Source organism: Petromyzon marinus, chromosome 23, assembly GCF_048934315.1.
Source record: "Petromyzon marinus isolate PM22_M1 ecotype Great Lakes invasive population chromosome 23, UKy_Petmar_22M1.pri1.0, whole genome shotgun sequence".
Lineage (NCBI taxonomy): Eukaryota > Metazoa > Chordata > Hyperoartia > Petromyzontiformes > Petromyzontidae > Petromyzon > Petromyzon marinus.
Window position 1 is genome coordinate 12288190 of NC_133689.1, and position 24063 is coordinate 12312252.

Here is a 24063-nt window from a genome sequence, read left to right on the forward strand (position 1 = left end):
GAAGGCGGGGTGAGGGAGGGAGGAGGCGGGGCGAGGGAGGGAGGAGGCGGGGCGAGGGAGGAGGAGGCGGGGTGAGGGAGGGAGGAGGCGGGGTGAGGGAGGGAGGAGGCGGGGTGAGGGAGGAGGAGGCGGGGTGAGGGAGGGAGGAGGCGGGGTGAGGGAGGAGGAGGCGGGGTGAGGGAGGAGGAGGCGGGGTGAGGGCGGGAGGAGGCGGGGTGAGGGAGGGAGGAGGCGGGGTGAGGGAGGAGGAGGCGGGGTGAGGGAGGAGGAGGCGGGGTGAGGGAGGAGGAGGCGGGGTGAGGGAGGGAGGAGGCGGGGTGAGGGAGAAGGCGGGGTGAGGGAGGGAGGAGGCGGGGTGAGGGAGGGAGGAGGCGGGGTGAGGGAGGGAGGAGGCGGGGTGAGGGAGGAGGAGGCGGGGTGAGGGAGGAGGAGGCGGGGTGAGGGCGGGAGGAGGCGGGGTGAGGAAGCAGAAGGCGGGGTGAGGGAGGGAGGAGGCGGGGTGAGGGAGGAGGAGGCGGGGTGAGGGAGGAGGAGGCGGGGTGAGGGAGGGAGGAGGCGGGGTGAGGGAGGAGGAGGCGGGGTGAGGGAGGAGGAGGCGGGGTGAGGGAGGAGGAGGCGGGGTGAGGGAGGAGGAGGCGGGGTGAGGGAGGAGGAGGCGGGGTGAGGGAGGAGGAGGCGACGCTGCCGTCACTTCCCCTCTAGGCGACTGTGGTTCGGGCGCCACGCGCCTCGGTGCTGCTGCTGCGGGGGAGTCGCGGGAAGTTTCCCGCTCCCCCCCCCCTCTCTCTCTCTTGTAGCGCCTCCTCCACCCCGCCTCGGCCTCCTCCACCCCGCCTCGGCCTCCTCCACCCCGCCTCGGCCTCCTCCACCCCGCCTCGGCCTCCTCCACCCCGCCTCGGCCTCCTCCACCCCGCCTCGGCCTCCTCTACCCCGCCTCGGCCCCCACCGTCGCTCTCCCGCGCCGCCGCGCGCGCCAAGCAGCAGCAGGAGGGGGCGGGGGCACGCGAGGCGAGTGGGCAAGCGGCGCCCCCCCACCACACCCGGCGCCCCTCCCCCCACGGCGCCCCTCCCCCCACGGCGCCCCTCCCCCCACGGCGCCCCTCCCCCCACGGCGCCCCTCCCCCCACGGCGCCCCTCCCCCCACGGCGCCCCTCCCCCCACGGCGCCCCTCCCCCCACCACACCCGGCGCCCCTCCCCTCACGGCGCCCCTCCCCCCACGCTTCCGCCCACTCTGCGTGGTCACGTGCCTCCCTTTCGCGTCTCGAGTTTTATCAACTGAGAATCACGAAGTCTTTCGACTGCGTGAGGAATCCGATTAGCTGTGAAGATCTTTCCACAGGCGTCCAGTAGGGGCACGGGGTAAGAACGTTAACAACAAACATGACACAAACACGACAGCGGTGCAAAGTATAAGAAAGCGAAACAAATCACCCAAACGCACAGACACAACTAAACCATTCCCATCCTCCCAGGAATAGCCCACACGCACATTTAACAATACGACTCAACACATTCGTCAATGTCGAAAAAAACCCCCGACGTTTCGAGCAATGCTCCTTAAGCGCACATAAGGGTATATCATTCCCCTAAACCGACCTCTATTTTGCTTTTCCTTCGAAGTGTTCGTGACGAATGTTGAGTTTTTCAACGGTTTTAACTTGAAAGCTGTGTCGTGGTCAAATCTTGTAATCAAAAGTTAGTCTACTTCGTGTTGTCCAATCAATTCAAAAACTTGCACACGTACTCAGATCCGGTGACAATGCATGCCTGTATCAAAATCGGCATCAATCAATTAATTGGCTCTTTCAAAGCAATTAACATTTTGTATGTGCGGCGTATTAATTAAATATTTTACTGGGTAGGTCAAAAAGGCCGCGGTCCCGAAACTGGAATGACTTCGCCTAAGAAGCCGGCGCCACGTGTCTCTTGTGATCCAGATGTCGTCCACTTCCCCTTGTCCAGTCGAGTTATTTACTCCTTAGTGCACTTTAAAATAAAACCGTTGTTTAAAAAAAAAAAATGTAAGGAGTTTATTGTTGTTGATGTCAATGTAGACACCAGCTATGTGGCACACGCGACACTTGTTGACAATTACAATCGGCTTCACACCTCGTGGCATCGACCCCAATAACTCGCGGAGAGCTCTCTCCCGGCTAACGTGAATCCCTGTTCGATGTGGGACGTGGTGACCTCTTCTTGTTGCAATGTTTCACCTGCAACCCCCCCCCCCCCCTGTGATGTGGAACTTGGCATTCTTAAGGGTTGTCCAAGGGTGTCAATTGACGCAGCATACACACGTACACTCACAAAGACACAGACAACTCGTTATGAGGTATATACAAAGAGAACCGCATATTTATATGAGTATAAAACTTGCATCTCAAAGATGATCAGTGTGTGTGTGTGCGCGCATCAGGGCTATGTTGTCCCTCCGCTGCTTGGTGATGGGTCTCCGCGTGTGCCTGTGCAGGTCGTGGGAGATTCGTTCGACAAAGCTTCACGCCGGTCAGTGCGGGTCGGTGAATCGACTTTGAGACCCAAGTGCAATTTCATTGACGTCTGAATAAGAGAGGTTTTTGGGTTAGATCGCGTTGGATATAAATGTGTCGTTAAACCCGCCGCCAACCGACACAGCCAACTGAGTAAGGTTTCGATTTAAAGCTTTCGTGACTGCAAGGATTGATCTTCTTTGGTTCTTTTGGTAAAGTCACGTAGAATGAGAATAAAATAATAAAATAACAATAAAACTATCACGACGTTTCGGCCACAACGCAAGCGGCTGTCTTCAGGTGAAAGGTACAGACCTGTCGGGACGACAGAGCTTCAATGAACGATGTTAAGACTCGTAGCGACTTTTAAGCTGGTTGGGAAAAGTGAGGCACCTTGACAAAGGGGTTTACATATCAAATGGCTGAGGGATTAGCTTGTGACTGGTCACAGAAATGGCTATGTTAAAGTCAAAACCTACATATCCACAGAGGCAACTAGTAATTTAGCATTGAAATAGCTAAGGGATTAGCTTGTGACTGGTCACAGAAATAGATGTTAAAGTAAAGGCCTACAAGCTAATCCCTCAGCTATTTGATATGCACACCCCCTTTTGTCAAGGGCCTCACTTCTCCCAACCAGCTTAAAGTCGCTACAAATCTTAACAGCGTTCATTGAAGCTCTGTGGATGTGTAGGCCTTTACTTTAACATCTATTTCTGTGACCAGTCACAAGCTAATCCCTTAGCTATTTCAATGCTAAATTACTAGTTGCGAGAACTTTTTAAAATACAGATTTTTCACCGGGACAGACTGTGGCACCACCAGGTTTACCGGTCAAAGCGGGGTGCATTGTTAATGTACAGCAGCGGGCAAATTAACTGCTATCAATGAGACCGAATAGAAAGCAAGTCTATAAACTGTTTACACCTGATTGATGTGGCAGTTCTCGACATTATTTACTAAAAAAATATAATTCACAAAGTGTCGACACAAAAACTCGTGCGAGCATCTCAAGGATCCTTTTGAAAATTGCACTTGAGACAAATTTTAAGCTTTACGAGGCAAACATAAATGATAACTGATTAAAGCTGGGATTATTAGTAATTGACCAGAAATTGTACCCGATTGCTTTTGTTGTGACCGATTACTCAAGCTCCTTTAACAATGGCTACCATCAACATCCTGCCTCTCGAAGGTGGGAAACCCCTGACAAGCCGAGCCCATCGTGATGCGGCTGGTTCTCCTGTGATGTCACTAAGCCCCACCCATCATCTACCATCCAGGAGTGCACATGGAAACAGAGGTGAGACTTTTCCCACTATCTTCCCGCCATAGAATAAGGCAGAGGTGGGGAACCTTTTTTCTGCCAAGGGCCATTTGGATATTTATAACATCATTCGCGGGCCATACAAAATTATCAACTTAAAAATTAGCCTGTTATATTTGGTCGAACATTTAATTAACTCACCCCTAATGCGATGGCTGGAACTGCTTCTCTTTGGTGAGGCGTGTGATGATGTTAGTTGGTATTGATGATGTTGCTACTCGCAACTGCTTTTCCAGGTTTGCTCCTAGTTTTATTCAATTTCGAGTCCCGCCTGCGGTTGCCTTGGCAGGGCCAGCCCAAATGATTTCGTGGGCCTTGTACGGCCCGCGGGCCGGACGTTCCCAACCCCTGGGATAAGGACTGGAATGATAATCGGTAATCGTCTATTTGTATTGCTTAAATAATCGGATGGACCATCTCAATAACTGACACATCTTACAACACATGGCGATGTTGACCACATTCTCATTGTGCGGGCCGATTCGAGTGCCCGTGCCCCAAGTGAAATGTCGAGTGTGGTTGGTGCTGTTACCAGGTATGCAGGGCAGTGACAGCGCTGGTGTGCAGGTGGAGAGCCGGCCGAAGGGACAGACTCACAAGAAAAAGACGAAGAAGAGGCAGAGTGAGGTGGTAAATCTTCTGGCCGAGCTGCCCTTCCTTCACACCGACATCTCCGCAGAGTTCAGCAGTAAGAAAGCACGAGGCAACCCACGCACACGTGTGACAGTGGGGTACTGTTTGCATGCATGACTGTTGCTCTTAGTATTTTTATTGTTTTCTGGAATTTTGGCTGAGGTAGGCAGCTTTGGAAGTTTCTGTCGCCTCGCCTGATTCGTGTTGCGTTTGCCTCCGTGCATTTGATTACATTCTTTTTTTATTCTCTTGGGTGTTCTCACGCCAAGTTTTTTGTTATTGGGCTTTGTGATGTCACGTTTTAAGATGCAATTTGCATAAATGATGCTATATAACAAAAACATTGTAAACAGTTTGCCCTCAGGTGTTATTATTTGAGGGCGCTGTGGTGGCGAGATGTTAATTACCTCGCCGGATATACAGGAGGTTGTGGGTTTAATCTCGACCATGATGCCTGCATATTTTGAGTTTGCGTGTTCTCCCCCGTGGTCGTGTGAATTTTTCCCCAGGTCCTTCGGTTTTTCCCTCCACATTTAGAAACATGCGTTTTGAGCATTTGACTGCTATAAAGTTCCTCATGATAAGCAACTTCGTTGAGCTTTTAGTTGTGGCCAGGTCGTTTATGAAAATAAGCTATATTTTATAGTTTAGTTTAATGCTGCATTACACTGCAAAGACCTAATGAGTGTGCCCAAGGACTTCGCTACTGCATGCGTTTGCGGCCAGCAGTTATAGCCGAGTGGCAAGCAGATTTGACTTTCAAGTCGATTTCTATTGCGCTTGTAGTTTCATTAGCTGCTCTGCTCTGTAATTACCTTGGGAAATTAATAAAATTAGACTCTGGTACAGGGTGGCCTTTAAAAACCCTGGGATGTTTGCAAGGCTGGGTAAATTGTGTACCGGTATTTGCTGGCCAAATGTCACGTTATATGTATTCACAATTGTGGTGGTGGACACACGCAGACAACTCAATTGTTCAACGTTTCCCCCTGTTCGCATATTCTAAATAAACTAATGTATCCCTGTGTTTGTGTGGTGAAGAGGAACTCGTTTGATTTTCACTGACTCAAGAACATTTGTGAATGTCAGTCAAAGAGCAGCACCAAGGAAAGAGGAAACGAAAAGGATGGGAGAATGAGAGGAAGGGAGACGCAGCCGACACTGATGAACAGAAGCGGAGACCAAACTACTTTGTGGCGATTCCCATCACCAACAACAAGGTAGAAGGGACTCCGCAGTGTCATCCCGCTTGTCTCTCAGTGTGAGCCAGATGTTCTATGATGGAAAAATCATGCCTTCAAAAAAACGATAACTACTGTGCAAAAAAATAATTGTAATCTCTGTTACATAACATCAACTTAATGAAATGTAAAACCATTTAAAGTCCTTTCATTAAATGAAGGTATAAGAAATTAGTGTTGTACATAGACTTGGCCTCGCTTTAATCATAGATGGAAGGCATGGATGTGTTATGTTAATATGGCACGGAACAATACATATACAATTCCTGTAGTAACTGCAGAGGTATCACTCTTCTCTGTATATAAACATGAAAGTCTGTCCCGAATACAAATCCACACCGCAAAAGCTATTGCCACCAAACTTTGCAGGGTTACCTTTTGAAACCCCGCGGAAAACTTTAGCTACATGGCGAGTCGAAATTTTATATAGGGGGGCCCGGAGCCCCGCAAACGGCACCCCACATGCTCTCAGTGACGTTACCATCCCTAATCCAGCACATTCACCTGGCCCTGCACATCTAACAGTTACACAATGACCCACTCATGAAGTTAATATAAAATTGCCATTGATTGTGTCAACCAAAACACCGTTGGTGATCAACCTCCCTAATCACGCCCATCTTGCCGTGTGAGACAAACCGCATTAATGTTTCAAAACAAGTTTCACTGTATTCAGAAGGAGGGGGGTCTATGGCGTTACAGCAACCGTTAAGATGTTGCTGTGCCATGAGGCCTGTAATAAATGTAATATAACGTGCCACAATGGAGTACGAAATGATACTGCATATGATTGTCGGCAAATGTGCTGATTAATCACGAAGCATCTAATCTGCAAGTAGCAGGGTAATGCAGCAGCAACAGCTGTAGCTGATAAAAGGGCTTATTGACCAGACTAGGACATATACTGAACTCAAAATGGAAAACAATATATATTCATTGACCGCCTCCTGAATAGTGATTAAGCCACTCTACATTAACAAAGGATAGCCGCAAGTACCCATGCACCGCCGGGTATTTCCTGCTAGTTATAACCAAGTATAACAAAAATTCATGAATGTTGCCAAATGTGGTCGAGTAAAAGTAAGTGAGGTGGAGTAACTTTAAGCAGTTTGGTAGCATTGTTGAAGTGTCCATAGCCAGCCTGCATGGTTGCCCTGTTTATCTCGATGGGTGTTCACAGGTGGCAGCTGGCGTCCAGGCCGTCCAGGAGGGAGTGGTGCAGCGAGACCCTAGACTGATGCCGGCGCTGATTCCCGTTGCCACGCTGCACATCACCATGCTCGTGGCTCACCTTGCCACGGAGCAGGTTAGCAAGTACGTGAACTTTGCCTGGCACTCGTGCAGATGCTCCACACTGATGAGGCTGGTTATAATTATCGGCGAAACATCGTACTCGAATGTTGTGCGTTTAATCTCCAACACAACTAGTAACTAATTGTCATGTTTTGTTTACTTGACAAACCTGATGAATTGGCTGTGTTGGGTGGTGGCAGGTTTAACGACGCATTTATATTTACACGATCTAACCCAGAAATATGTATTATGGGCTTCAATCAAGTCTGCTTTTTTTCTTTGGATCAGTGGCATAGCGGGCAGGGTCGCAGATGGTGCAGCTGCACAGGGACTCACTGGCAGGTGGGGCCCAGGAACTGGAATACGAAGAAAGGGAAGGTGGGAGTGGAGCGGCCACTGGCTGTTGGCTTGGGACCCCTGGCAGTACCGTAGGCGTAAGCCACGTAGGAATTTGTCTCGGGCATTCGAAGTTTGTTGGGACTTGGGAGCGGTGGCAATGTTAAGTTCTGCATTGTTGGTGGCTCTGATTGGGAGGTGCGTGCAGTCAATTGCGCATTCCCCCTGACATTGTTCATCTGCCTTATTCTTGTAGTGGCATTCATGTAAATTGCACCTCAGTTGTTATACATGTTTAAAGCATTGCTCTTACCTCATTTTCTTGGTGAGTATTATTCTGCAAACCATGTAGGTATGGTTTCTCTCGAGGTACTATGTGGTTGCCAGCAAAGGGCAGTGTAGCAAAATCCTTTGTTTTATTGTACTTCTGTGCTCCCACGTCTATGCCTGAACATCCACGCTCCCCACTTTCAACCTACAGCATGTGGAAGTATTACCAAATTAACCCCCACAACCTGCACAGCGGTTGAGAGGTCCTCATCCAGCAGTGTCTTGACGAAAGGGCTGTAAAATGTTTGTGTGTGTTGCAGTGCTGTAAGCGCCATGGAGCTCTGCCAGAAGAAGTTGAGAACTCTTGTGCCAGGACCACCGGTGGTGCTACCATTTGAGGGCATTGGAGACTTTAAAAATGAGGTGGCATTTGTCAAAATATCTGATGGACACCACATGTCCATACTCAATGAGATTGCAGGTACGGCAAGAACCGATCACTGGTGTCACATGGAAGACGGGACGATTTTAAAAAGGGGAGGTTCAGGGTAGATGGGAGTTTAAGGGGATGAAGGGGATGTAGGGAGGCCTGTGTGTATCCATTAAAGAGGTGCAATATTTTGTTAATGTCAGTGGAGGCCAACCTCTTTGCTTTACTCAGTGGCAGATGACAAATGCTTGCCGGTGCAGAGACACTTTGGATATTTGTAACTTTACAGCATTCAATGTGAAGTGATAACTGAAATCAGTGACGTGGCACTTGCTATTAATATTGTTTGATATAGATATATGAATTTCAAAAAGTGAGAGGCATGGCCACAAACACATGTTTAACAAGCTTCTAAGGGCAGCAGAAGTGGAAATTGCCAATCAAAGAATTCAGTTGTCTTAGCCCAAAATATTTCAGTTGCCGCTCCCCACAGCAGCAGCACAGCCTTCATCTGGCCATGATTCTTGGCTCATTACCCTGTACACAGCTACAACTTATCGGGGCCGCACAGCTATTCACATTGCTCCTGCATAAATCGCTGTGTGATGACATCAGTTTGGCACGAAGCAAAGAAAAATCCCAGAGACAGGAAGAGGTTCTTATGTTCGAATAATACCAATTAAAATCTTCAACCATGTTCATTTAAAAAAGAGGTGCTATAAACAAAATATTTGGTGATTACAATATTATTTTTTCTGTGAAGATATTTTACCATTGATCTAGTATATTACTTTAAGCATTCCATCTTGGTACATTTATTAGTGCTCTTTAGGTTGCAGTTGTTGAGTAATGTTCAACATTCTGGTTTCAGAAACGATCCATACTTGCTTTGAAGAGAAAGGCATTGCTGTGGCAGATGGAAAAGCCTTTAAGCCTCACCTTACTTTCATGAAATTGTCAAGGGCTTCAAAGCTAAGGCGCCAGGTATTTAATGTACACTCACTACAAACCTTGACAGCTAAAATGGTTGAATGTTTACACTTTAGATGTAATTCATATCACCCGTGATACAATCATATGCTACCTCAGTGGGCTCTCACTGAGCAGCGCGCCGTGGTGGTGAGACGTTAACTACCTCACCTGGTATGCAGGAGGGTCATGGGTTCGATCCCAACCCTGATGCCTGTATGTTTGGAGTTTGCATGTTCTCCCTGTGGTCGTGTGGATTTTTCTCCGGGTACTTAGTTTTGCCCTCCACATTTAGATACATGCATTTAGAGTATTTGGCTGCTACAAATGTCCACGTAATAAGCCACTTTGTTGAGCTATCATTTGCGGCCAGGTCGCTTCTGAAAAAGAGCTACATAGCTCAGTGGGCCTTACCTGGTCAAATAAAAATAATTTAATCGTATCAACATGACCTACCTCTGTTTTTAAAAAGTATTATTGTTTGGAGACTGTTCAAATAGCTATTGAGAATGGTGGATGTAAAACCCTTTACACACAATAAGATTCTTTTGTGATTTCGAACAAATTATCTTGCACTGCCTTTAACCACAAAGCACCTGTATTATACACACGGTCTGGTTAAGTACATTAAAGACATTTTTTAAAAAACAGAAAGTGTAAGAGACGTAGATTTTCACGAGCTGCGCTGAACTAAGCCACTCCGTAGGATTCAGTGGGGAGTCTGCACCTCAAAAGTGCCAGACTAAATAAAGCAGTCAATCATTGTAAAAGCACCCTCAGTTGTTTCCTGAGACTGCTGTACTTTTTCATTGCCTCCCTTGCAGAAGGGAAACTGAGGCCTTTGTCTCTGGTGCCACAATATTGCCATGTCCACCGGCGTGATGCCAAAATGGGCGAGGTCTTCGGGGGCTGAAATGCACATTCGTTATTAAATAAATTGCCAACAGCTTCAGCACATTTTTTTGTACGTTCAACATTCATTTAAATAGTCGCAAGATAAATAACTTCAGTAATTTGGTGTTACAAAACGATCTGCGCAGGTGTAGGTATTGGACCTGCTGCAGACGCGAGTGCCCTTTTCAAAGCATTTTACACTTCGCCGTATATCTAGGATATCGCTGGCGTGTAAAACAATGTTATTGATGGTGCGGCAACAGATATACTGTTGGCAATAGTTTTCGCTATTCATTAAGAATGTCTAGGCAGCAGTTCATACCCATCAAGAAAATACTTTTTACTTTCCTCATGAAAGTAAAACTCCATAGGCACCACGGTGCATTTATAATGTTTTCATTGCTCGTGTGATAATATTTATACAGGCTTGATTTAATTACGCCTTACATTTACGGTAACGCTCCTTCTGTCATGTGACTGGAACTGGCTTGTTGGTGCATGCCTGTGATCTGGGCAGCGGCCGGTGGATCGCATGCTTGTCGTGTGCACGACACGCACAGCCTGCAATGTTGCCATCGTATGGCTCCAAGTATATCAAATAGCTTGTCCTGTTTGTACATATTTTTTTGTGTTATCCCCTCTTGCCTATGGCCAAATCACCCAAGATGTTCATGATTTCACCATATGTCAGACGCTACTCAGGATTGAGAATGTTTGAACACGGATAATAATATAAACTAGCTTTTTTGCCCGTCCAAGGACGGGTGTATAGTGCAGTCAATCTGAAACATTAAATAGAAAAATTGTTCAGCTCATGATTATTAATGAGGGGGGGGGGGGGGTTGCCCCATGTGCAGTGATGTCACCCCCTCATGGTTACTGTGGAGGGGTGCAGCATGTGGAGTGACGTCACCCGTGAATGGTTATTGGGGAAGGGTGCGGAATGTGGAGTGCGCGACCTTCTTGTGCGTTAGTGTAAATTTCCACGTGGGCATGAATATTAATGAAGGGGGGGGGGGCTCTTTTGCAGTGACGTCACGCACGGATGTAGCACTGTGCTGCGTTTCTGTAAAGAAATGTCATATTTGAAGTGACTTTGTGTAATTAATTATTTAATTTAGCTCGACCTTCCTTTGCATTAGTGTAAAAAATCCCCTCACTCATGACTATTAATGAAGGGGGGGGGGCCTCGTGTGGAGTGACGTCATGCGCGGGACACACACATTCTTGGCTTATAGTAATAATGTTAAGCTTAATGTAGTTTCGTTTTGTGCAAATTGCATCTCACAATTGCTGAGGAAGCACAAACCAGCTGGGAAACAGTAGCCCAACAGTAAGCCGGCAACCAAGAATTGCCCAAGCTCTGCGAACCCTCTATACAAGATGATTTATCCACAGAAAACCCACACTTGCGAGAGGGCAACAGTATCGCGGTATACGAGGGAAAGATGACGTTAGTCCGTACTTGTACTGCATTCTCCTGGCAAGCCAGGTTGTGGCTCCTCCTCGACGCCCAAGGGCTGGGAGTTTTTTGCAACATTCGTGTGATCCACTGACCCTTGCCTCCACAGTGCCAGACTACAGGCGACTACCATGCACATACACGTTGTCCTTGGGCTTATATCATTACATACCTTCCTATGTTTGAGGTTTTTTTTCGCTAATGTTCTACCACTTTTCAGTGGATTCGCCAAATAATCCAAGAAGGATGTAGCCAAAAAGAGTCTTCGGACTCGATGAGACTGTCTTGAGGTTGTGTTTAGTGAATGCTCCTGTTTCCCCCAGTGGTTGAGACCACACGAATCGGAACTCTTCCGGTGTCACCCATGATTATTGACTACAATGATTTTTTTCTATCATGGGATCACCCCGCATCTTCAGGAATCGTGTTCTGCCGTAATTTTAAGAAGTCGTGAATAAACAGACCCCGTGTGCGATACGTGGGACAGGGCATCAGGAAGATCGACCCGAGCCTCTATGAAGACTCGAAAGAGGAGTCCTTCGGGGGGGAGCTGCTACATCGGCTCGACTTGTGCGCGATGCTGAAGAAGAAACAGCTCAGTGGCTTCTACCACTGCGAGGCCACAATAGCTCTTGGTAAGTGTTGTGCTCACACACGTTCACCATGATGGAAGATTCGGCTAACTCTCGCTTTACCTGTGGCTACATTATCCGACTTGTGGGTTCACCTCGCTTGTCAAATGAACTATCTATGGGTGCGCTCATCAATTCCATCACTATTACGAGCTGCTCCTCGTGTGTTAAGGGGCAGTGAATCGGTACCCTTGTGAGGTCTTGACGTTTGTAGGTAAATGTAAACGTGTTATTTTAACAATTTAACAAAAACAATGTTTTCATTATTATTTTTGAGGATTTCCCCCCGGTTAACTGTGTGTAACGTGTTTTCTGCATTTCACTGTAGCGTTAAAACCTCATTCTGCATCTTCACCAACATTCCACATAAGTAAACAATACGTATTGAGAGAAAGACCTCACAGAGAATGACTTGATGACGACATAGGAGTTTGGTGCCAGAAAGATATGGCACTACTTGAGCATATTGGCACAAGACAGAGAAGAGTGGAAACAAATAACGAAATATCGCAGTGGACACCTAACGAGCTACCTGCCTATGGATCGTGATGCTGATGATGACGTATATTTTACAGGGTACATGTGTTTGGCTTTATCTTTGTTTATTCTTTTATTGGGTCATCCATCCACCCCCATTACCTTGGATAACTGAGCGTTAACCATATTGCACACTGTTAGAGAAGCAGCTGCATGTGAAGGATGCTAATTTTAGGCAGATATACCGGGTTTCAAACAGTGGCTTGTTTTGTTGTTGCTTCAGCACCCCTGGCATTTAACATCAGTTTGCCACTTTGCAATGTTAGAATAATCGTGAGAACACGTGTGGATATAAGAGTCTCTTTAGTTTTTGAAATTATTATTTAAATTCCAAGCTGTTCTACCTCTCTCCCTATGTTAGAATAATTCACTGAAACGGCAAAACACTGCACATTGATCGTGGGTGACTTCCTTCCCATCACGTTATTTCCAGAGAACAGCCACACAAGCCAGATGGTCTGAATAGCCCACTCTAATCATGTCCTTAACAGCCCTAATGGATGTTGACACCACGGTATGATTTCTGGTGTCTGCCCATTCAGTGTCTTAGCCAAGCATCAGTGGTACTCTATTTCAGACAAGTGATAGATTTTCTCACGCAAGATTATTCGGTTTGAGGCTGCCAGCTGGGTGCCTTTCAGAACCGGCGATTGTCACGGCACCTGTTGTGGTGGTGACTCAGTGCTTGTGACGCAGGCATTTTACTTCATGGTGATCGTTATAACTCTTACAATTGTTTTATTAATCGGCTCTCTTTATGCATTTCACAATCAAGCAGATGTGGGTTAATATGAGAAGGTTTGATGAACCCAAAGAGATGATAAGCATTTGCTTGAGACAGAAAACGCATGGCAAGACAGGCACTCGTAAAAGAGCAAGCAGATATTGGTTGAGATAACTACCATGCCGTAGTGTGGGGTCCAGGCTTGTTGATGTACCCGGGGCATTTGTGTAGCCACAGGCTAGTGGCTATTGGTTCTAGATCTACTTTTCATTAATTAATTCAATACATGATTTGAGTAAGAACTCACCTCCACTAAAGAGGGCATTACAATACTTTACAGTTTCAATTAAACAAAGGTATTCCTACTCCGAGTCTTTCGGTGAAGTCACGTAGATAGAAAAGTAATAAAAAATCACGACGTTTTGATCGCAACACAAGCAATCGTCCTCAGGTGAAAAAATATAGCAAGAGAGCTGCTGAATCTGGGTGTTATTAAGGCCTGAGATGGGTGCAAGAGTAAGTGGGCGGGGTTAGAGAAGGAAGATCGAGGGCACCCCAAAGCTGGGCCTGGCCATTGTATTGTGAGAGATTAGCATGTCAATGTAGACACCGCCACATCGAGGAATGCAACTCAAGAGAGTCGGAAATAACTGCTAACATCGGCAGGTAGGATGGAAAAATCACAGCCAGTTATGACTTAAACTGTTTAATAACGATTTTCCAATGATTGCTCAGCTTGTACCCATCATCTCGGTTGAAATTGTGTCTGTTTATATATCTGGATGGCTTCATGAACGAATCTTTGTTGATAGCCAGTAGGTTTGCAGAGTACCTTCATCTTGGAGAAATCAATTTAATGTGTGCCCACAGATCAGCCACGGCCGAGGTATTGGTCCTACCGTGTTTCAGATCTACCTTATGTTCACGAACACGGTCCGAGACATGTCGCGTAGTTTCCCCAATGTAACTACTGCCGCAGTCACAGCTTAGTTTGTAGGCGCCGGGGTATTGCATGTCAGGGATCACATCCTTCACAGATGGGATCAGATCACGAATTTTATGTACTGTGTTGAATCGAACCCGGAACTTGTGTTTGCTCATGATTTTGGAAATCTTTTTGGTAACCCCTGCTATGTTATGGCAAGGTGATGGTTTTGATTGGGTCCTCAGATGGTTCTCTCCCAACGGTTGGGGTGACAGCTTTACAGATAAAATCAAGATATTTTAAAATGTCAAAATGAGAGGATATACTCAAGGAAAATCTAAAAATAAAAAATAGTCTTGCAGAGTCTCCTGAACTGTATGGTACACTGTGGGTTTACTATTATACATCTCATAGGGTACACAGTCCATCATAATCGTATTGCCCTTTTTGATCAATATTTTCAGATCGTATTTATCCCACAACACATAGTAATTGAAATTTAAAATAACCATTGCCCATTCAATGAGTGTTTTTCTAAATGTTTTTTCGTGTAATTGATGGCACGGCAAATGTTATGACGCCATCGTTTTGTCACAGTGTATTGTTATATAAACATTGTAGATTGTAAAGTTGCAAAGCGAAGAACACTTGCAGCAGGCTTATGTTGAGTGAACTGCAGTGGAATTACTTTCAAGTGATCTTTATTTCTAATGGAAATCGTCAAGCGCAGACACAGTCCAACAAAAAATCTCAATACAATTTCTAAAGTTGTGGGATAAACATATGGCTCGTTTTGTTATACTGTATATTATGAAAATGTATATGGTATCGTAAACAAAAATATATACAGTGTGGGAAAAAAGTATTTGATCCCCTGCTGATTTTGTCCGTTTTCCCACTGACAAAGAAATGATCAGTCTATAATTTTAATGGTAGGTTTATTTGAACAGTAAGAGACAGAATAACAACAAGAAAATCCAGAAAAACGCATGTAAAAAATGTTATAAATTGATTTACATTTTAATGAGGGAAATAAGTATTTGACCCCCTCTCAATCAGAAAGATTTCTGGCTCCCAGGTGTCTTTTATACAGGTAACGAGTTGAGTTTAAGAGCACACTCTTAAAGGGAGTGCTCCTAATCTCAGCTTGTTACCTGTATAAAAGACACCTGTCCACAGAAGCAATCAATCAATCATATTTCAAACTCTCCACAATGGCCAAGACCAAAGAGCTCTCCAAGGATGTCAGGGACAAGATTGTAGACCTACACAAGGCTGGAATGGGCTAAAAAACCATTGCCAAGCAGCTTGGTGAGAAGGTGACAACAGTTGGTGCGATTATTCGCAAATGGAAGAAACACAAAAGAACTGTCAATCTCCCTCGGCCTGGGGATCCATGCAAGATCTCACCTCGTGGAGTTGCAATGATCATGAGAACGGTGAGGAATCAGCCCAGAACTACACGGGAGGATCTTGGCAATGATCTCAAGGCAGCTGGGACCATAGTCACCAAGAAAACAATTGGTAACACGCTACGCCGTGAAGGACTGAAATCCTGCAGTGCCCGCAAGGTCCCCCTGCTCAAGAAAGCACATATACATGCCCGTCTGAAGTTTGCCAATGAACATTTGAATGATTCAGAGGACAACTGGGTGAAAGTGTTGTGGTCAGATGAGACCAAAATGGAGCTCTTTGGCATCAACTCAACTCGCCGTGTTTGGAGGAGGAGGAATGCTGCCTATGACCCCAAGAACACCATCCCCACCGTCAAACATGGAGGTGGAAACATGCTTTGGGGGTGTTTTTCTGCTAAGGGGACAGGACAACTTCACCGCATCAAAGGGACAATGAACGGGGCCATGTACCGTCAAATCTTGGGTGAGAACCTCCTTCCCTCAGCCAGGGCATTGAAAATGGGTCATGGATGGATATTCCAGCATGACAGTGACCCAAAACACATGGCCAAGGCAACAAAGGAGTGGCTCAAGAAGAAGCACATTAAGGTCCTGGAGTGGCCTAGCCAGTCTCCAGACCTTAATCCCATAGGAAATCTGTGGAGGGAGCTGAAGGTTCGAGTTGCCAAACGTCAGCCTCGAAAACTTAATGACTTGGAGAAGATCTGCAAAGTGGAGTGGGACAAAATCCCTCCTGAGATGTGTGCAAACCTGGTGGTCAACTACAAGAAACGTCTGACCTCTGTGATTGCCAACAAGGGTTTTGCCACCAAGTACTAAGTCATATTTTGCTGAGGGGTCAAATACTTATTTCCCTCATTAAAATGCAAATCAATTTATAACATTTTTGACATGCATTTTTCTGGATTTTGTTGTTTTTCTGTCTCTCACTGTTCAAATAAACCTACCATTAAAATTATAGACTGATCATTTCTTTGTCAGTGGGCAAACGTAAAAAAATCAGCAGGGGATCAAATACTTATTTCCCTCACTGTAGCGGCAACTTTCCCTAATCGTTACACACGATGCATGTGGCTGGTGTAGGTGACCAGCCCGTTGTGAAGGAGGAGGAAGTAGAACTGGCGGCATTGAGCAGGCGGCTGGTGGACACGGCTGTGAAGAGGGCGGTGCTGCAGCTCATTCACGAGACACGAGTGCTGCCTGGTGGCGCAGAACAAATTAAGCAGCACCCATGGCCTGCGGGAGACCAGCCTGACACGCCGCTGCGTCAGACAGAGGAGTAGCGCACGGAGGGCAGACAGAATAGATGAGTGCTGTCACAACAAACGTGGAATCTGTTAACGGCTGCAACAACAGTGGTAATGCCACTTCCGTGATGGGTGTTTTTCTTTTTTAGAGAAAACATTTTGTTTTGCATTTGCCCAGAACACTTTGGCGATATTTTGCCAGGAATTGTTGAAAGCGAATACAAATATATGTTTGGGCTCTTTCGTGGAATGTTTTTTTCTAATAAATATGAGGATTTAACGGTTGGTGTGCTCTGTACAGTTAAATGGTAAAAAAATATTGTTTTGAAAACGTTCAGCTATGTGTTCCTCTTGGGTATTTTTAATTCCATTTGTTGTCAGCGTGAAAAATTACATTTTCAAATGTAACTTGATATGTGCATTTCCATTTTTGAAAAATATGAAAATTCATTAACTTAGTTAATTGTGTGTTTCTTATGAAAAAATATATATCATAATTACTGGCCTAAAACACGGAGTTTGAGTAGTTGAGAACTGGCGTCCATTATCCGGTGAGATTTTGAGTTGCAGAATATTGGGATAAAATTGTTAAATATCTGACAAACCATACCTCAGCGTGTGTGTGCAACAGTGTCACCCTACAGTGATCAGCAGTCGTCTCGCGGGTATCACGTTTTGATGAGCGTCACGTTTTACATTTGGAAACCACAATTTTGGTTGTCATGACTAAATTGATGACAAATGTCCTAGCTTACTGCTTTGACTTAATTTAAAACCAGCTTGTGCCGATGTTATTAATTGCTCTAGCGTTAACATGTTGTTTTCATTGCATCGTGCTGATATGTAAATTCCACTTATTTATTTTAGGATGCATTTTGTGTACCACGAGTTGCACCAAAAAATATATGCATTTACAATACATTCACGTGTGAATGCCGTGCAGTCTTTGCGAGTTGCAGCGTGTTTCATCGGCATTTTAGGACTCGGCCATCGGCGATTATGGATCTCGTGTAACTTTTCTCACTGGAATAGGATGTTAGAAAATGAAGCTCTCAACCAAAGCTTAAGCAACTTTCGTTACCATTATGTTGCCCTCTCCTGTCCTGGCCTAGCACAATGCCCTTCACTCGCTACTTGGTGCCGACTTGTACCATGGAAGTCTACAGTAGCAGAAGAGGTTGCTTGGCACCATGCGAAAGAAACACGCTGTATTATATTACAAATGAGCTCTCCAGCATCGTACGTAACCTGGAGCATCATCAACACCTTCATCCTAAAATGATTTAAATGTATTATTTGATGATTCACTTCCACGCAGCACTAAGGTGAATTTATCAAAATTGAAAGAAAAAAATAATTTTAACCATTCGGATAGCTACCGCCTTAGTGCTGCGTGGACGCGAATCATAAAATAATACATTATTTAAATGCATGCCTATAAAGGTCACCATACTTCAATAGAGATTACCGTTGGTACGGCTATTTTGATACACACAAGAGACAGGAAGGGAGAAGATCAAAGGGCTCGTAGAATGCACATGCATAATGTACTTTGGCTCATTAATTCCCCCCCAGAGCACAGAAGCGTGGTCACCACATCTATGCCTCTATATATGGAAGGAAACAGACTTTTCCAAAAATCTGGCTGTCGCCTGATGAAGCTAGTTGGAATTACGGGAGAAACGTCGTACTCATGGTAAATGTTGTGGCTTAGCTCTCCAACACACCGGTGTGCTGTACTAGTGACGAATTGGCATGCTCTGTTTGCGTGACAACCCTTACTAGTTGGCTGTGTTGGGTGGTGGAAGGTTTTAATGACATATTTACGTGATCTAACCCCAAAAAATTCTATTATGGTTGTAGCTGGTTATTATTTCACCATTTTTGCAGCACATTTCGATTGTTAACGCAGGATTTAGCTTTTTTTTATTTAAACCACTGCTTTATAGGTTATTTGTATAAAAAAACAGTTTACAGTCATTTACATGAAAATGATGCAGTTTGAATGGTGACTTTAAATGAAAGAGCACTCCCTAGTGGTAGTTTAATTTTTAATTTATAAAAACCTCAGGATACATTATTTTCCTCAATCTTTGTCCCTTCAGCTCTCTTGTCCAGCTTTCTCCATCATCGAGGTCTCTCAAGGCCTCCACCTCCCCCGTGGGCTGCGTATTCTCACACAATCTGCCCTTTCCCATCCTTGCCACGTGTCCAGTCCAGTTTTTATTGGAACTTGCCCCCTTCACAGTCGAGGGTCGCGTCTCGTCGATCCGAGCGACCGTGTACTCACAGCCTCGCGCGGCTCCGTGTGCAGCGGAGGCTGCATCGCATGCGCAGTTGTGAGATTCGCACTCGGGATGCCTGCTTTCAGGTACAGGCATTGACCTACCCACTGCACTGCCTTGGTGAATGTAACAAATGCTATGGTTTTGAAAATGTATTTAAATAAAATATATTTTACTGATTCCCTTTAATACTCTTTGGTTCTTTCGGTAAAGTTACGTAGGTAGAAAAATAAAATAAAAAATTATATATCACGACGCTTCGATCGTAACGCAAGCGGTCGGCCTCAGGCGGAAAAAATCATTCAAGAACACAGCGAGAGAGCCATTACAACAAGAGGTTATTTATGTGGCGAAGGGCAAGCAGGCAGGGTCTGAGCTGGAAAGGAATTCCATCCCCGCACGCAAGCACATCAGTTGTGTTAATGGGGGAGATTAGGGAGAGAGATTAGCATGAAATGAGCTTCCGTCGCCGTATAAGAGTATCGTCCCCGCATATGCGCGCAAGAGCAGTGTTAATGGGAGATTACCACTATGTTGATGGGAGAGATTAGGCAGAGAGATAAGGAGGATTAGCAAGTTAATGTCACGTCTATGTGTAGCACAAGCTGCGGCGCTGCCAACTGCGCTGTGAGAGGCAAGCACGTCCACGCAAGGGAACCACCGCAACGGTGGTCGCGCCGGAACCATCGATACATCAAGGCTAAGGGAGCAGAGGTGGCCATGTTAATGAGACCCCAGCCCGTTAATGCAGAGGCACCCAACAGGGCAAAGCAACTCAGAGAGTCGGAGACAACAGCCAAACGGCAGGGAAGGATGGAAGCACCACAGCACATTACGCCTGAGGATGACCGCTTGTGTTGCGGTCAAAACGTCGTGATCTATTTAATTTTTCTACCTACGTGACTTTACCGAAAGAACCAAAGAGTATGGATTCCTGCAGTCACGAAAGCTTCAAATCAAGATTTCCCTTTAATACTTACGATTTTCTTCACTATTATTATTGATCTCAGTCAGTCATTGAGAATATTGCAGGTTTTGAACCTGTGATCCGAGTAGCCCAGATCTGGCTCAGTCTCCACTCAGCTACGGACATGTTGAGGCAATGCCTTGGTTTCCCACTCATGAAGAAGCTAAGATGATTTATGCTTACTCTTTGGTTATTTCGGTAAAGTCACGTAAGTAGAAAAATAAAATATAATATATCACGACGTTTCGATCGCAACACAAGCGGTTGTCCTTAGAAAAAAAAATCTTCAAATCAAGAATGATTTATGCTCCTGGCAGCGCTTGGCGTTGTTGGATATACTGCAGCCTAAACACAGGCTGTGCTGTGGTCGAGTGGAGCCGTGTTTTGCGCACCATGCTATGAACTTAATCACCTGAGTTTTACTCCCAGCCATGGCCAACGTGAGCGGGCGAGTGACATCAGTCCCTGGTAATGTATGTTCAAACTACCCCCCATGACCAGCACGGCTTGAGGAGGCCTTCATCCGTAACTGAGTGGCGAGTTCACATTTAGTGCTCTGTTGGTGCTCGCTGCAGGTAATTGATGTTTTTTTTTAAATTGTGGCTCTCTTTCAGGACAGGAGGCGGGCGAGGGGAAAGTGGAACTGAAAACATTGCTCGAGTCGGAGCGACGGAGAGTGATGGAGAAACTTGCCGAATTTAAGAAGTTTCTAACGCTTCCTGAAACGGTACAAAAACTTAAACGTGCACTGGCAAGCAATGTAGAATGACCTCACAGTAGCCAAGCATTTACATTTGAGAATGGTGCTTTCTGTTTAAATTGTTTCTTTTAGGGGGTGTATTTCTGCGGGTTATTTTTAAATAGGGACCTGTATATATTTTATATGAACGAATCAAATATCAGAAGGGCAATATGGTGGGCATTAGAGGGCAGTGCAGCAACACCAATGTTGTGTTTCACTTCTATGCCCCTGCATTTATTCTCCCACCGTCCATCAGCAACCCACACTGATCAGCATGGTTAAAGTGTGATCGTATAAACCCTGGCAACCTGCACAGTATGGGAAGGCCCTCATCGAGCAGTAGCCTCACACGAGGGCTCCACGTGTCCACGTCTGTTGTGTTCGTAGTCAATTAGCATTGGGCAGTGTTTCTTTTTATTTGCAGTCCCGAGTCGGTGTTGGACATTCGCACTATCATGGCAGGAAACAGATTCTCCACGGAACAATCAATTGGCTTCCCATCAAACAGTGCATTATTGCTCACAAGGTGGTGCACATTTTACGCATCCCAGAGAGGGTAAGAGGCAGAATTGACTTGCGAGGATTATAAACAAGAGCATTGTTTAAACGTGGTTAATTTGGCTGTATTCGTTCCTGCTCTAAAGTGGATCCGTACAAGTAAAATGCCAGAAGCAATTATGTCATTATCAATAACCTTTATTGCTTCCTTGAGAAATTTTACAGATATATATGTAGATTTAATTGAAGAAACCGAAAGTCCAGATTCGGCGAATGCGTTTATTCAAATGGCAGAAGCAGCTCCTCCACACACATTGTTAGACGACGCACAACCTGAGAAGATCAGAGGACATTGCCCAGTCTGTGTGGACTGCGCTGTTCCATCTACCGCACAGCCCAGATCTGGCACCGTCAGATTTCCCTCCGCTCGGCCTCGCTCACGACTCGGGCAGCTTCGCCTTTTGCCCGCATCAAGAACCGAGAACGGTGCCAGAAGTTTTTGTTTTTTTTTAAACTGGGACAACATTTTTTTTTACGAAAGCTTCCAGGGCACCAGTATGAAAACCCTTTCTGTCCCTGCTTCACCGAGACGTTTAAAAGAAGAAAAGCTTTTTAGCTCACACTTGGCCTAACCGCCCCAATGACGACGACAATAGAGCAGCTTGTGACGCGTCGTGATGCTGCGTTCACAATGGACAAGTTGCTCGAGTTGGAGGAGGACGGCGCTCGCCCATACCCCGACTCGAGGACGACCCCGCGCCGTTGGGGGGGCCTCATGGCGCGTGCGGTGGAGCCAACGGGTGCTCGGCGTTGGGCGCCCATCGTGGCAAACGTGAAGGCGGTGCGGTGTACGCGTCAGTTGTAGATTGTATATTGTACGTGGGTCTGTACGTGCCTCTCAGTTGGACACACCGTGCCGCGTTGCTGTTGACGCAAAGCACCCGTGGCTGTCCCATGACAGACAGCAGCGAGCCTTCGACACACTTTACGTGGCCTCAAAGTGCACCTGGCTTGGCACAAGCACTGTGGTGACATCAGTACCACTTAGTGACGAGTTGCAGCTCGTGTGTGTTGTACGTGTTGTGTGTGTATATTGTATGTTTTGTATTGTGCGTATACGTATATTATGTGTGCGTGTGGAAGTTAGTGGATGGGCTGGATGGGGCATTGTGGCAGTGCTCCACCTAAAAGTTATCTTTTAAACATTTCTATTTTTAAAGAAAAACAAGTTTAATGAACTCTTCCAAAGTTTGAAGAAAACATTAGTGAATAGTGGCCTCAATTTGTTGGCCTATAAAATCTGTTCTGTTTGGTTTTAGGATGGGCACACATATTGGTTCTCATGTCGATACTTTCCTAACGATGTTTGATGTTTATGTTGTATTTTTTCACGTAAAAAGAAAAAGCAAACACTATTTTTAAGGTTTTTGATAAATACAATTAAACTGGCCACTCTTCAAACGTAATTGGCAGGTGTATTAAGGTAGACCTCGCTGAAGCATTAGCCCGTAGAACAGTGATTCGTTATAGCGCTCTTTGTCCTGGAGAAATGTTTTACTCAACTTAATGAAATTAAAACTTTTCACGCGCTTACGAGTTGAGAAGACGCAGCAGCGCTGGTGGAGGAAACCTACCTGCCCCCCAGCATCCGCTCAGACAATGAACGCGAGGTACACTGAGCCAACCCAGACCCCCCCCCCGCGATTTGATTATGATTGGTGCTCACGATTCCATAAAAAATATATATTTTTTAAAATTATATTTAGCATGGTGAGAGTTCATGAGACCAGGATAGAGTCTCAGGCTCCACCCTAAAAGAAACCTCATCGCAGAAATGTTGACTGAGGGCATCAGAAAGACCCGAATTGGGAGCAGAGGAGCTCCAACCTCTTCTCCCCACCGCTGCCTTTGTAGGAGTGCAGTATTTAATAGTGACGTTATAATACACTACTTTTATATGTGAAGTATTCACCATCTGTATTAGTTTTAGCACTATTACCAATGCCCCAATGAACCCCTTATGTATTGCTCATACAAAATAAACAATGCTGATTCGACTCGTGCACACTTCTCCAGGAACGCATCTTGAGCTCAAAGCGAGGTCTGCCTGTATACACATATATATGTAAAGTTCATATTCTGGAAAGCAGATGTGTAAGTATTGTGTCGGTTGAGATTCGACCCTGCAACAGGAGCCTTGTCTTTTGTATATTTTCTATGAATGTATTAATAATTAACATTATTTACGGTGTATCGTAGTATAAGTTTGTGTTGAATGTTGACCCTGCAGCAGTAGCTTTTGCCATCTCACGATTCGATTGTTTACGATTTCATGATTAATTATTTTCCCATTATAAAAAAAAAAATGCTTTTGGATGTTTCAGTAGTTTTTTCTTCCAAATAGTTAATAAACATCGCATTAAAAACATCAAAATATTAATTCTGATATTTGCATGTTCATTCTGATATTTTAATGTCCGTTCATATTTCAATAAAAAAACAGTGATTGTTTGATGCGCTGTTTTTCTTTCAAAGTCCCTCTCCAATGTCAATGTGGTCTGTGGCATGAATTACAATTGAGATTCCCCCAGCACCCCCCCCTCCCCCATTGATCGAGGGGCGGCTTCTCATTGGCCATTTGAAGCCCCTCCCCCAGATTGCAGCCTTGGGGAGAGGGGTGGAGCTGAGACGACTTAGGCCCCGCCCCGTAGCTAATCACAAGCTGTCATTCGCTTATGGAATGCTT

At 45.5% G+C, this 24063-nt stretch overlaps 1 protein-coding gene across 5 annotated transcripts; it reads left to right on the top strand.

The window, feature by feature from the left end:
• The first annotated feature begins 1177 nt into the window (after window positions 1–1177).
• On the top strand, window positions 1178–23831 carry LOC116937727 (A-kinase anchor protein 7-like). 5 transcript variants are annotated; one of them, XR_012942653.1, is made up of 11 exons: window positions 1179–1360; window positions 2418–2506; window positions 3686–3793; window positions 4353–4505; window positions 5540–5670; window positions 6872–7005; window positions 7911–8071; window positions 8892–9004; window positions 11833–11980; window positions 16662–16936; window positions 20692–20827. XR_012942653.1 is itself a non-coding variant. In XM_076069060.1 (10 exons), the coding sequence occupies exons 2-10, from the start codon at window positions 2422–2424 to the stop codon at window positions 20844–20846; spliced, it is 1188 nt and encodes a 395-aa protein (XP_075925175.1). In that variant the 5' UTR covers window positions 1178–1360; window positions 2418–2421; the 3' UTR covers window positions 20847–23831. The 5 variants fall into 5 exon arrangements, 4 of the variants coding, with proteins under 4 accessions (XP_075925175.1, XP_075925176.1, XP_075925173.1 ...); XM_076069060.1 differs by lacking the exon at window positions 16662–16936 and having other exon boundaries at window positions 1178–1360; window positions 20692–23831; XM_076069061.1 differs by lacking the exon at window positions 16662–16936 and having other exon boundaries at window positions 1178–1360; window positions 20697–23831.
• Window positions 23832–24063: the final 232 nt, after the last annotated feature.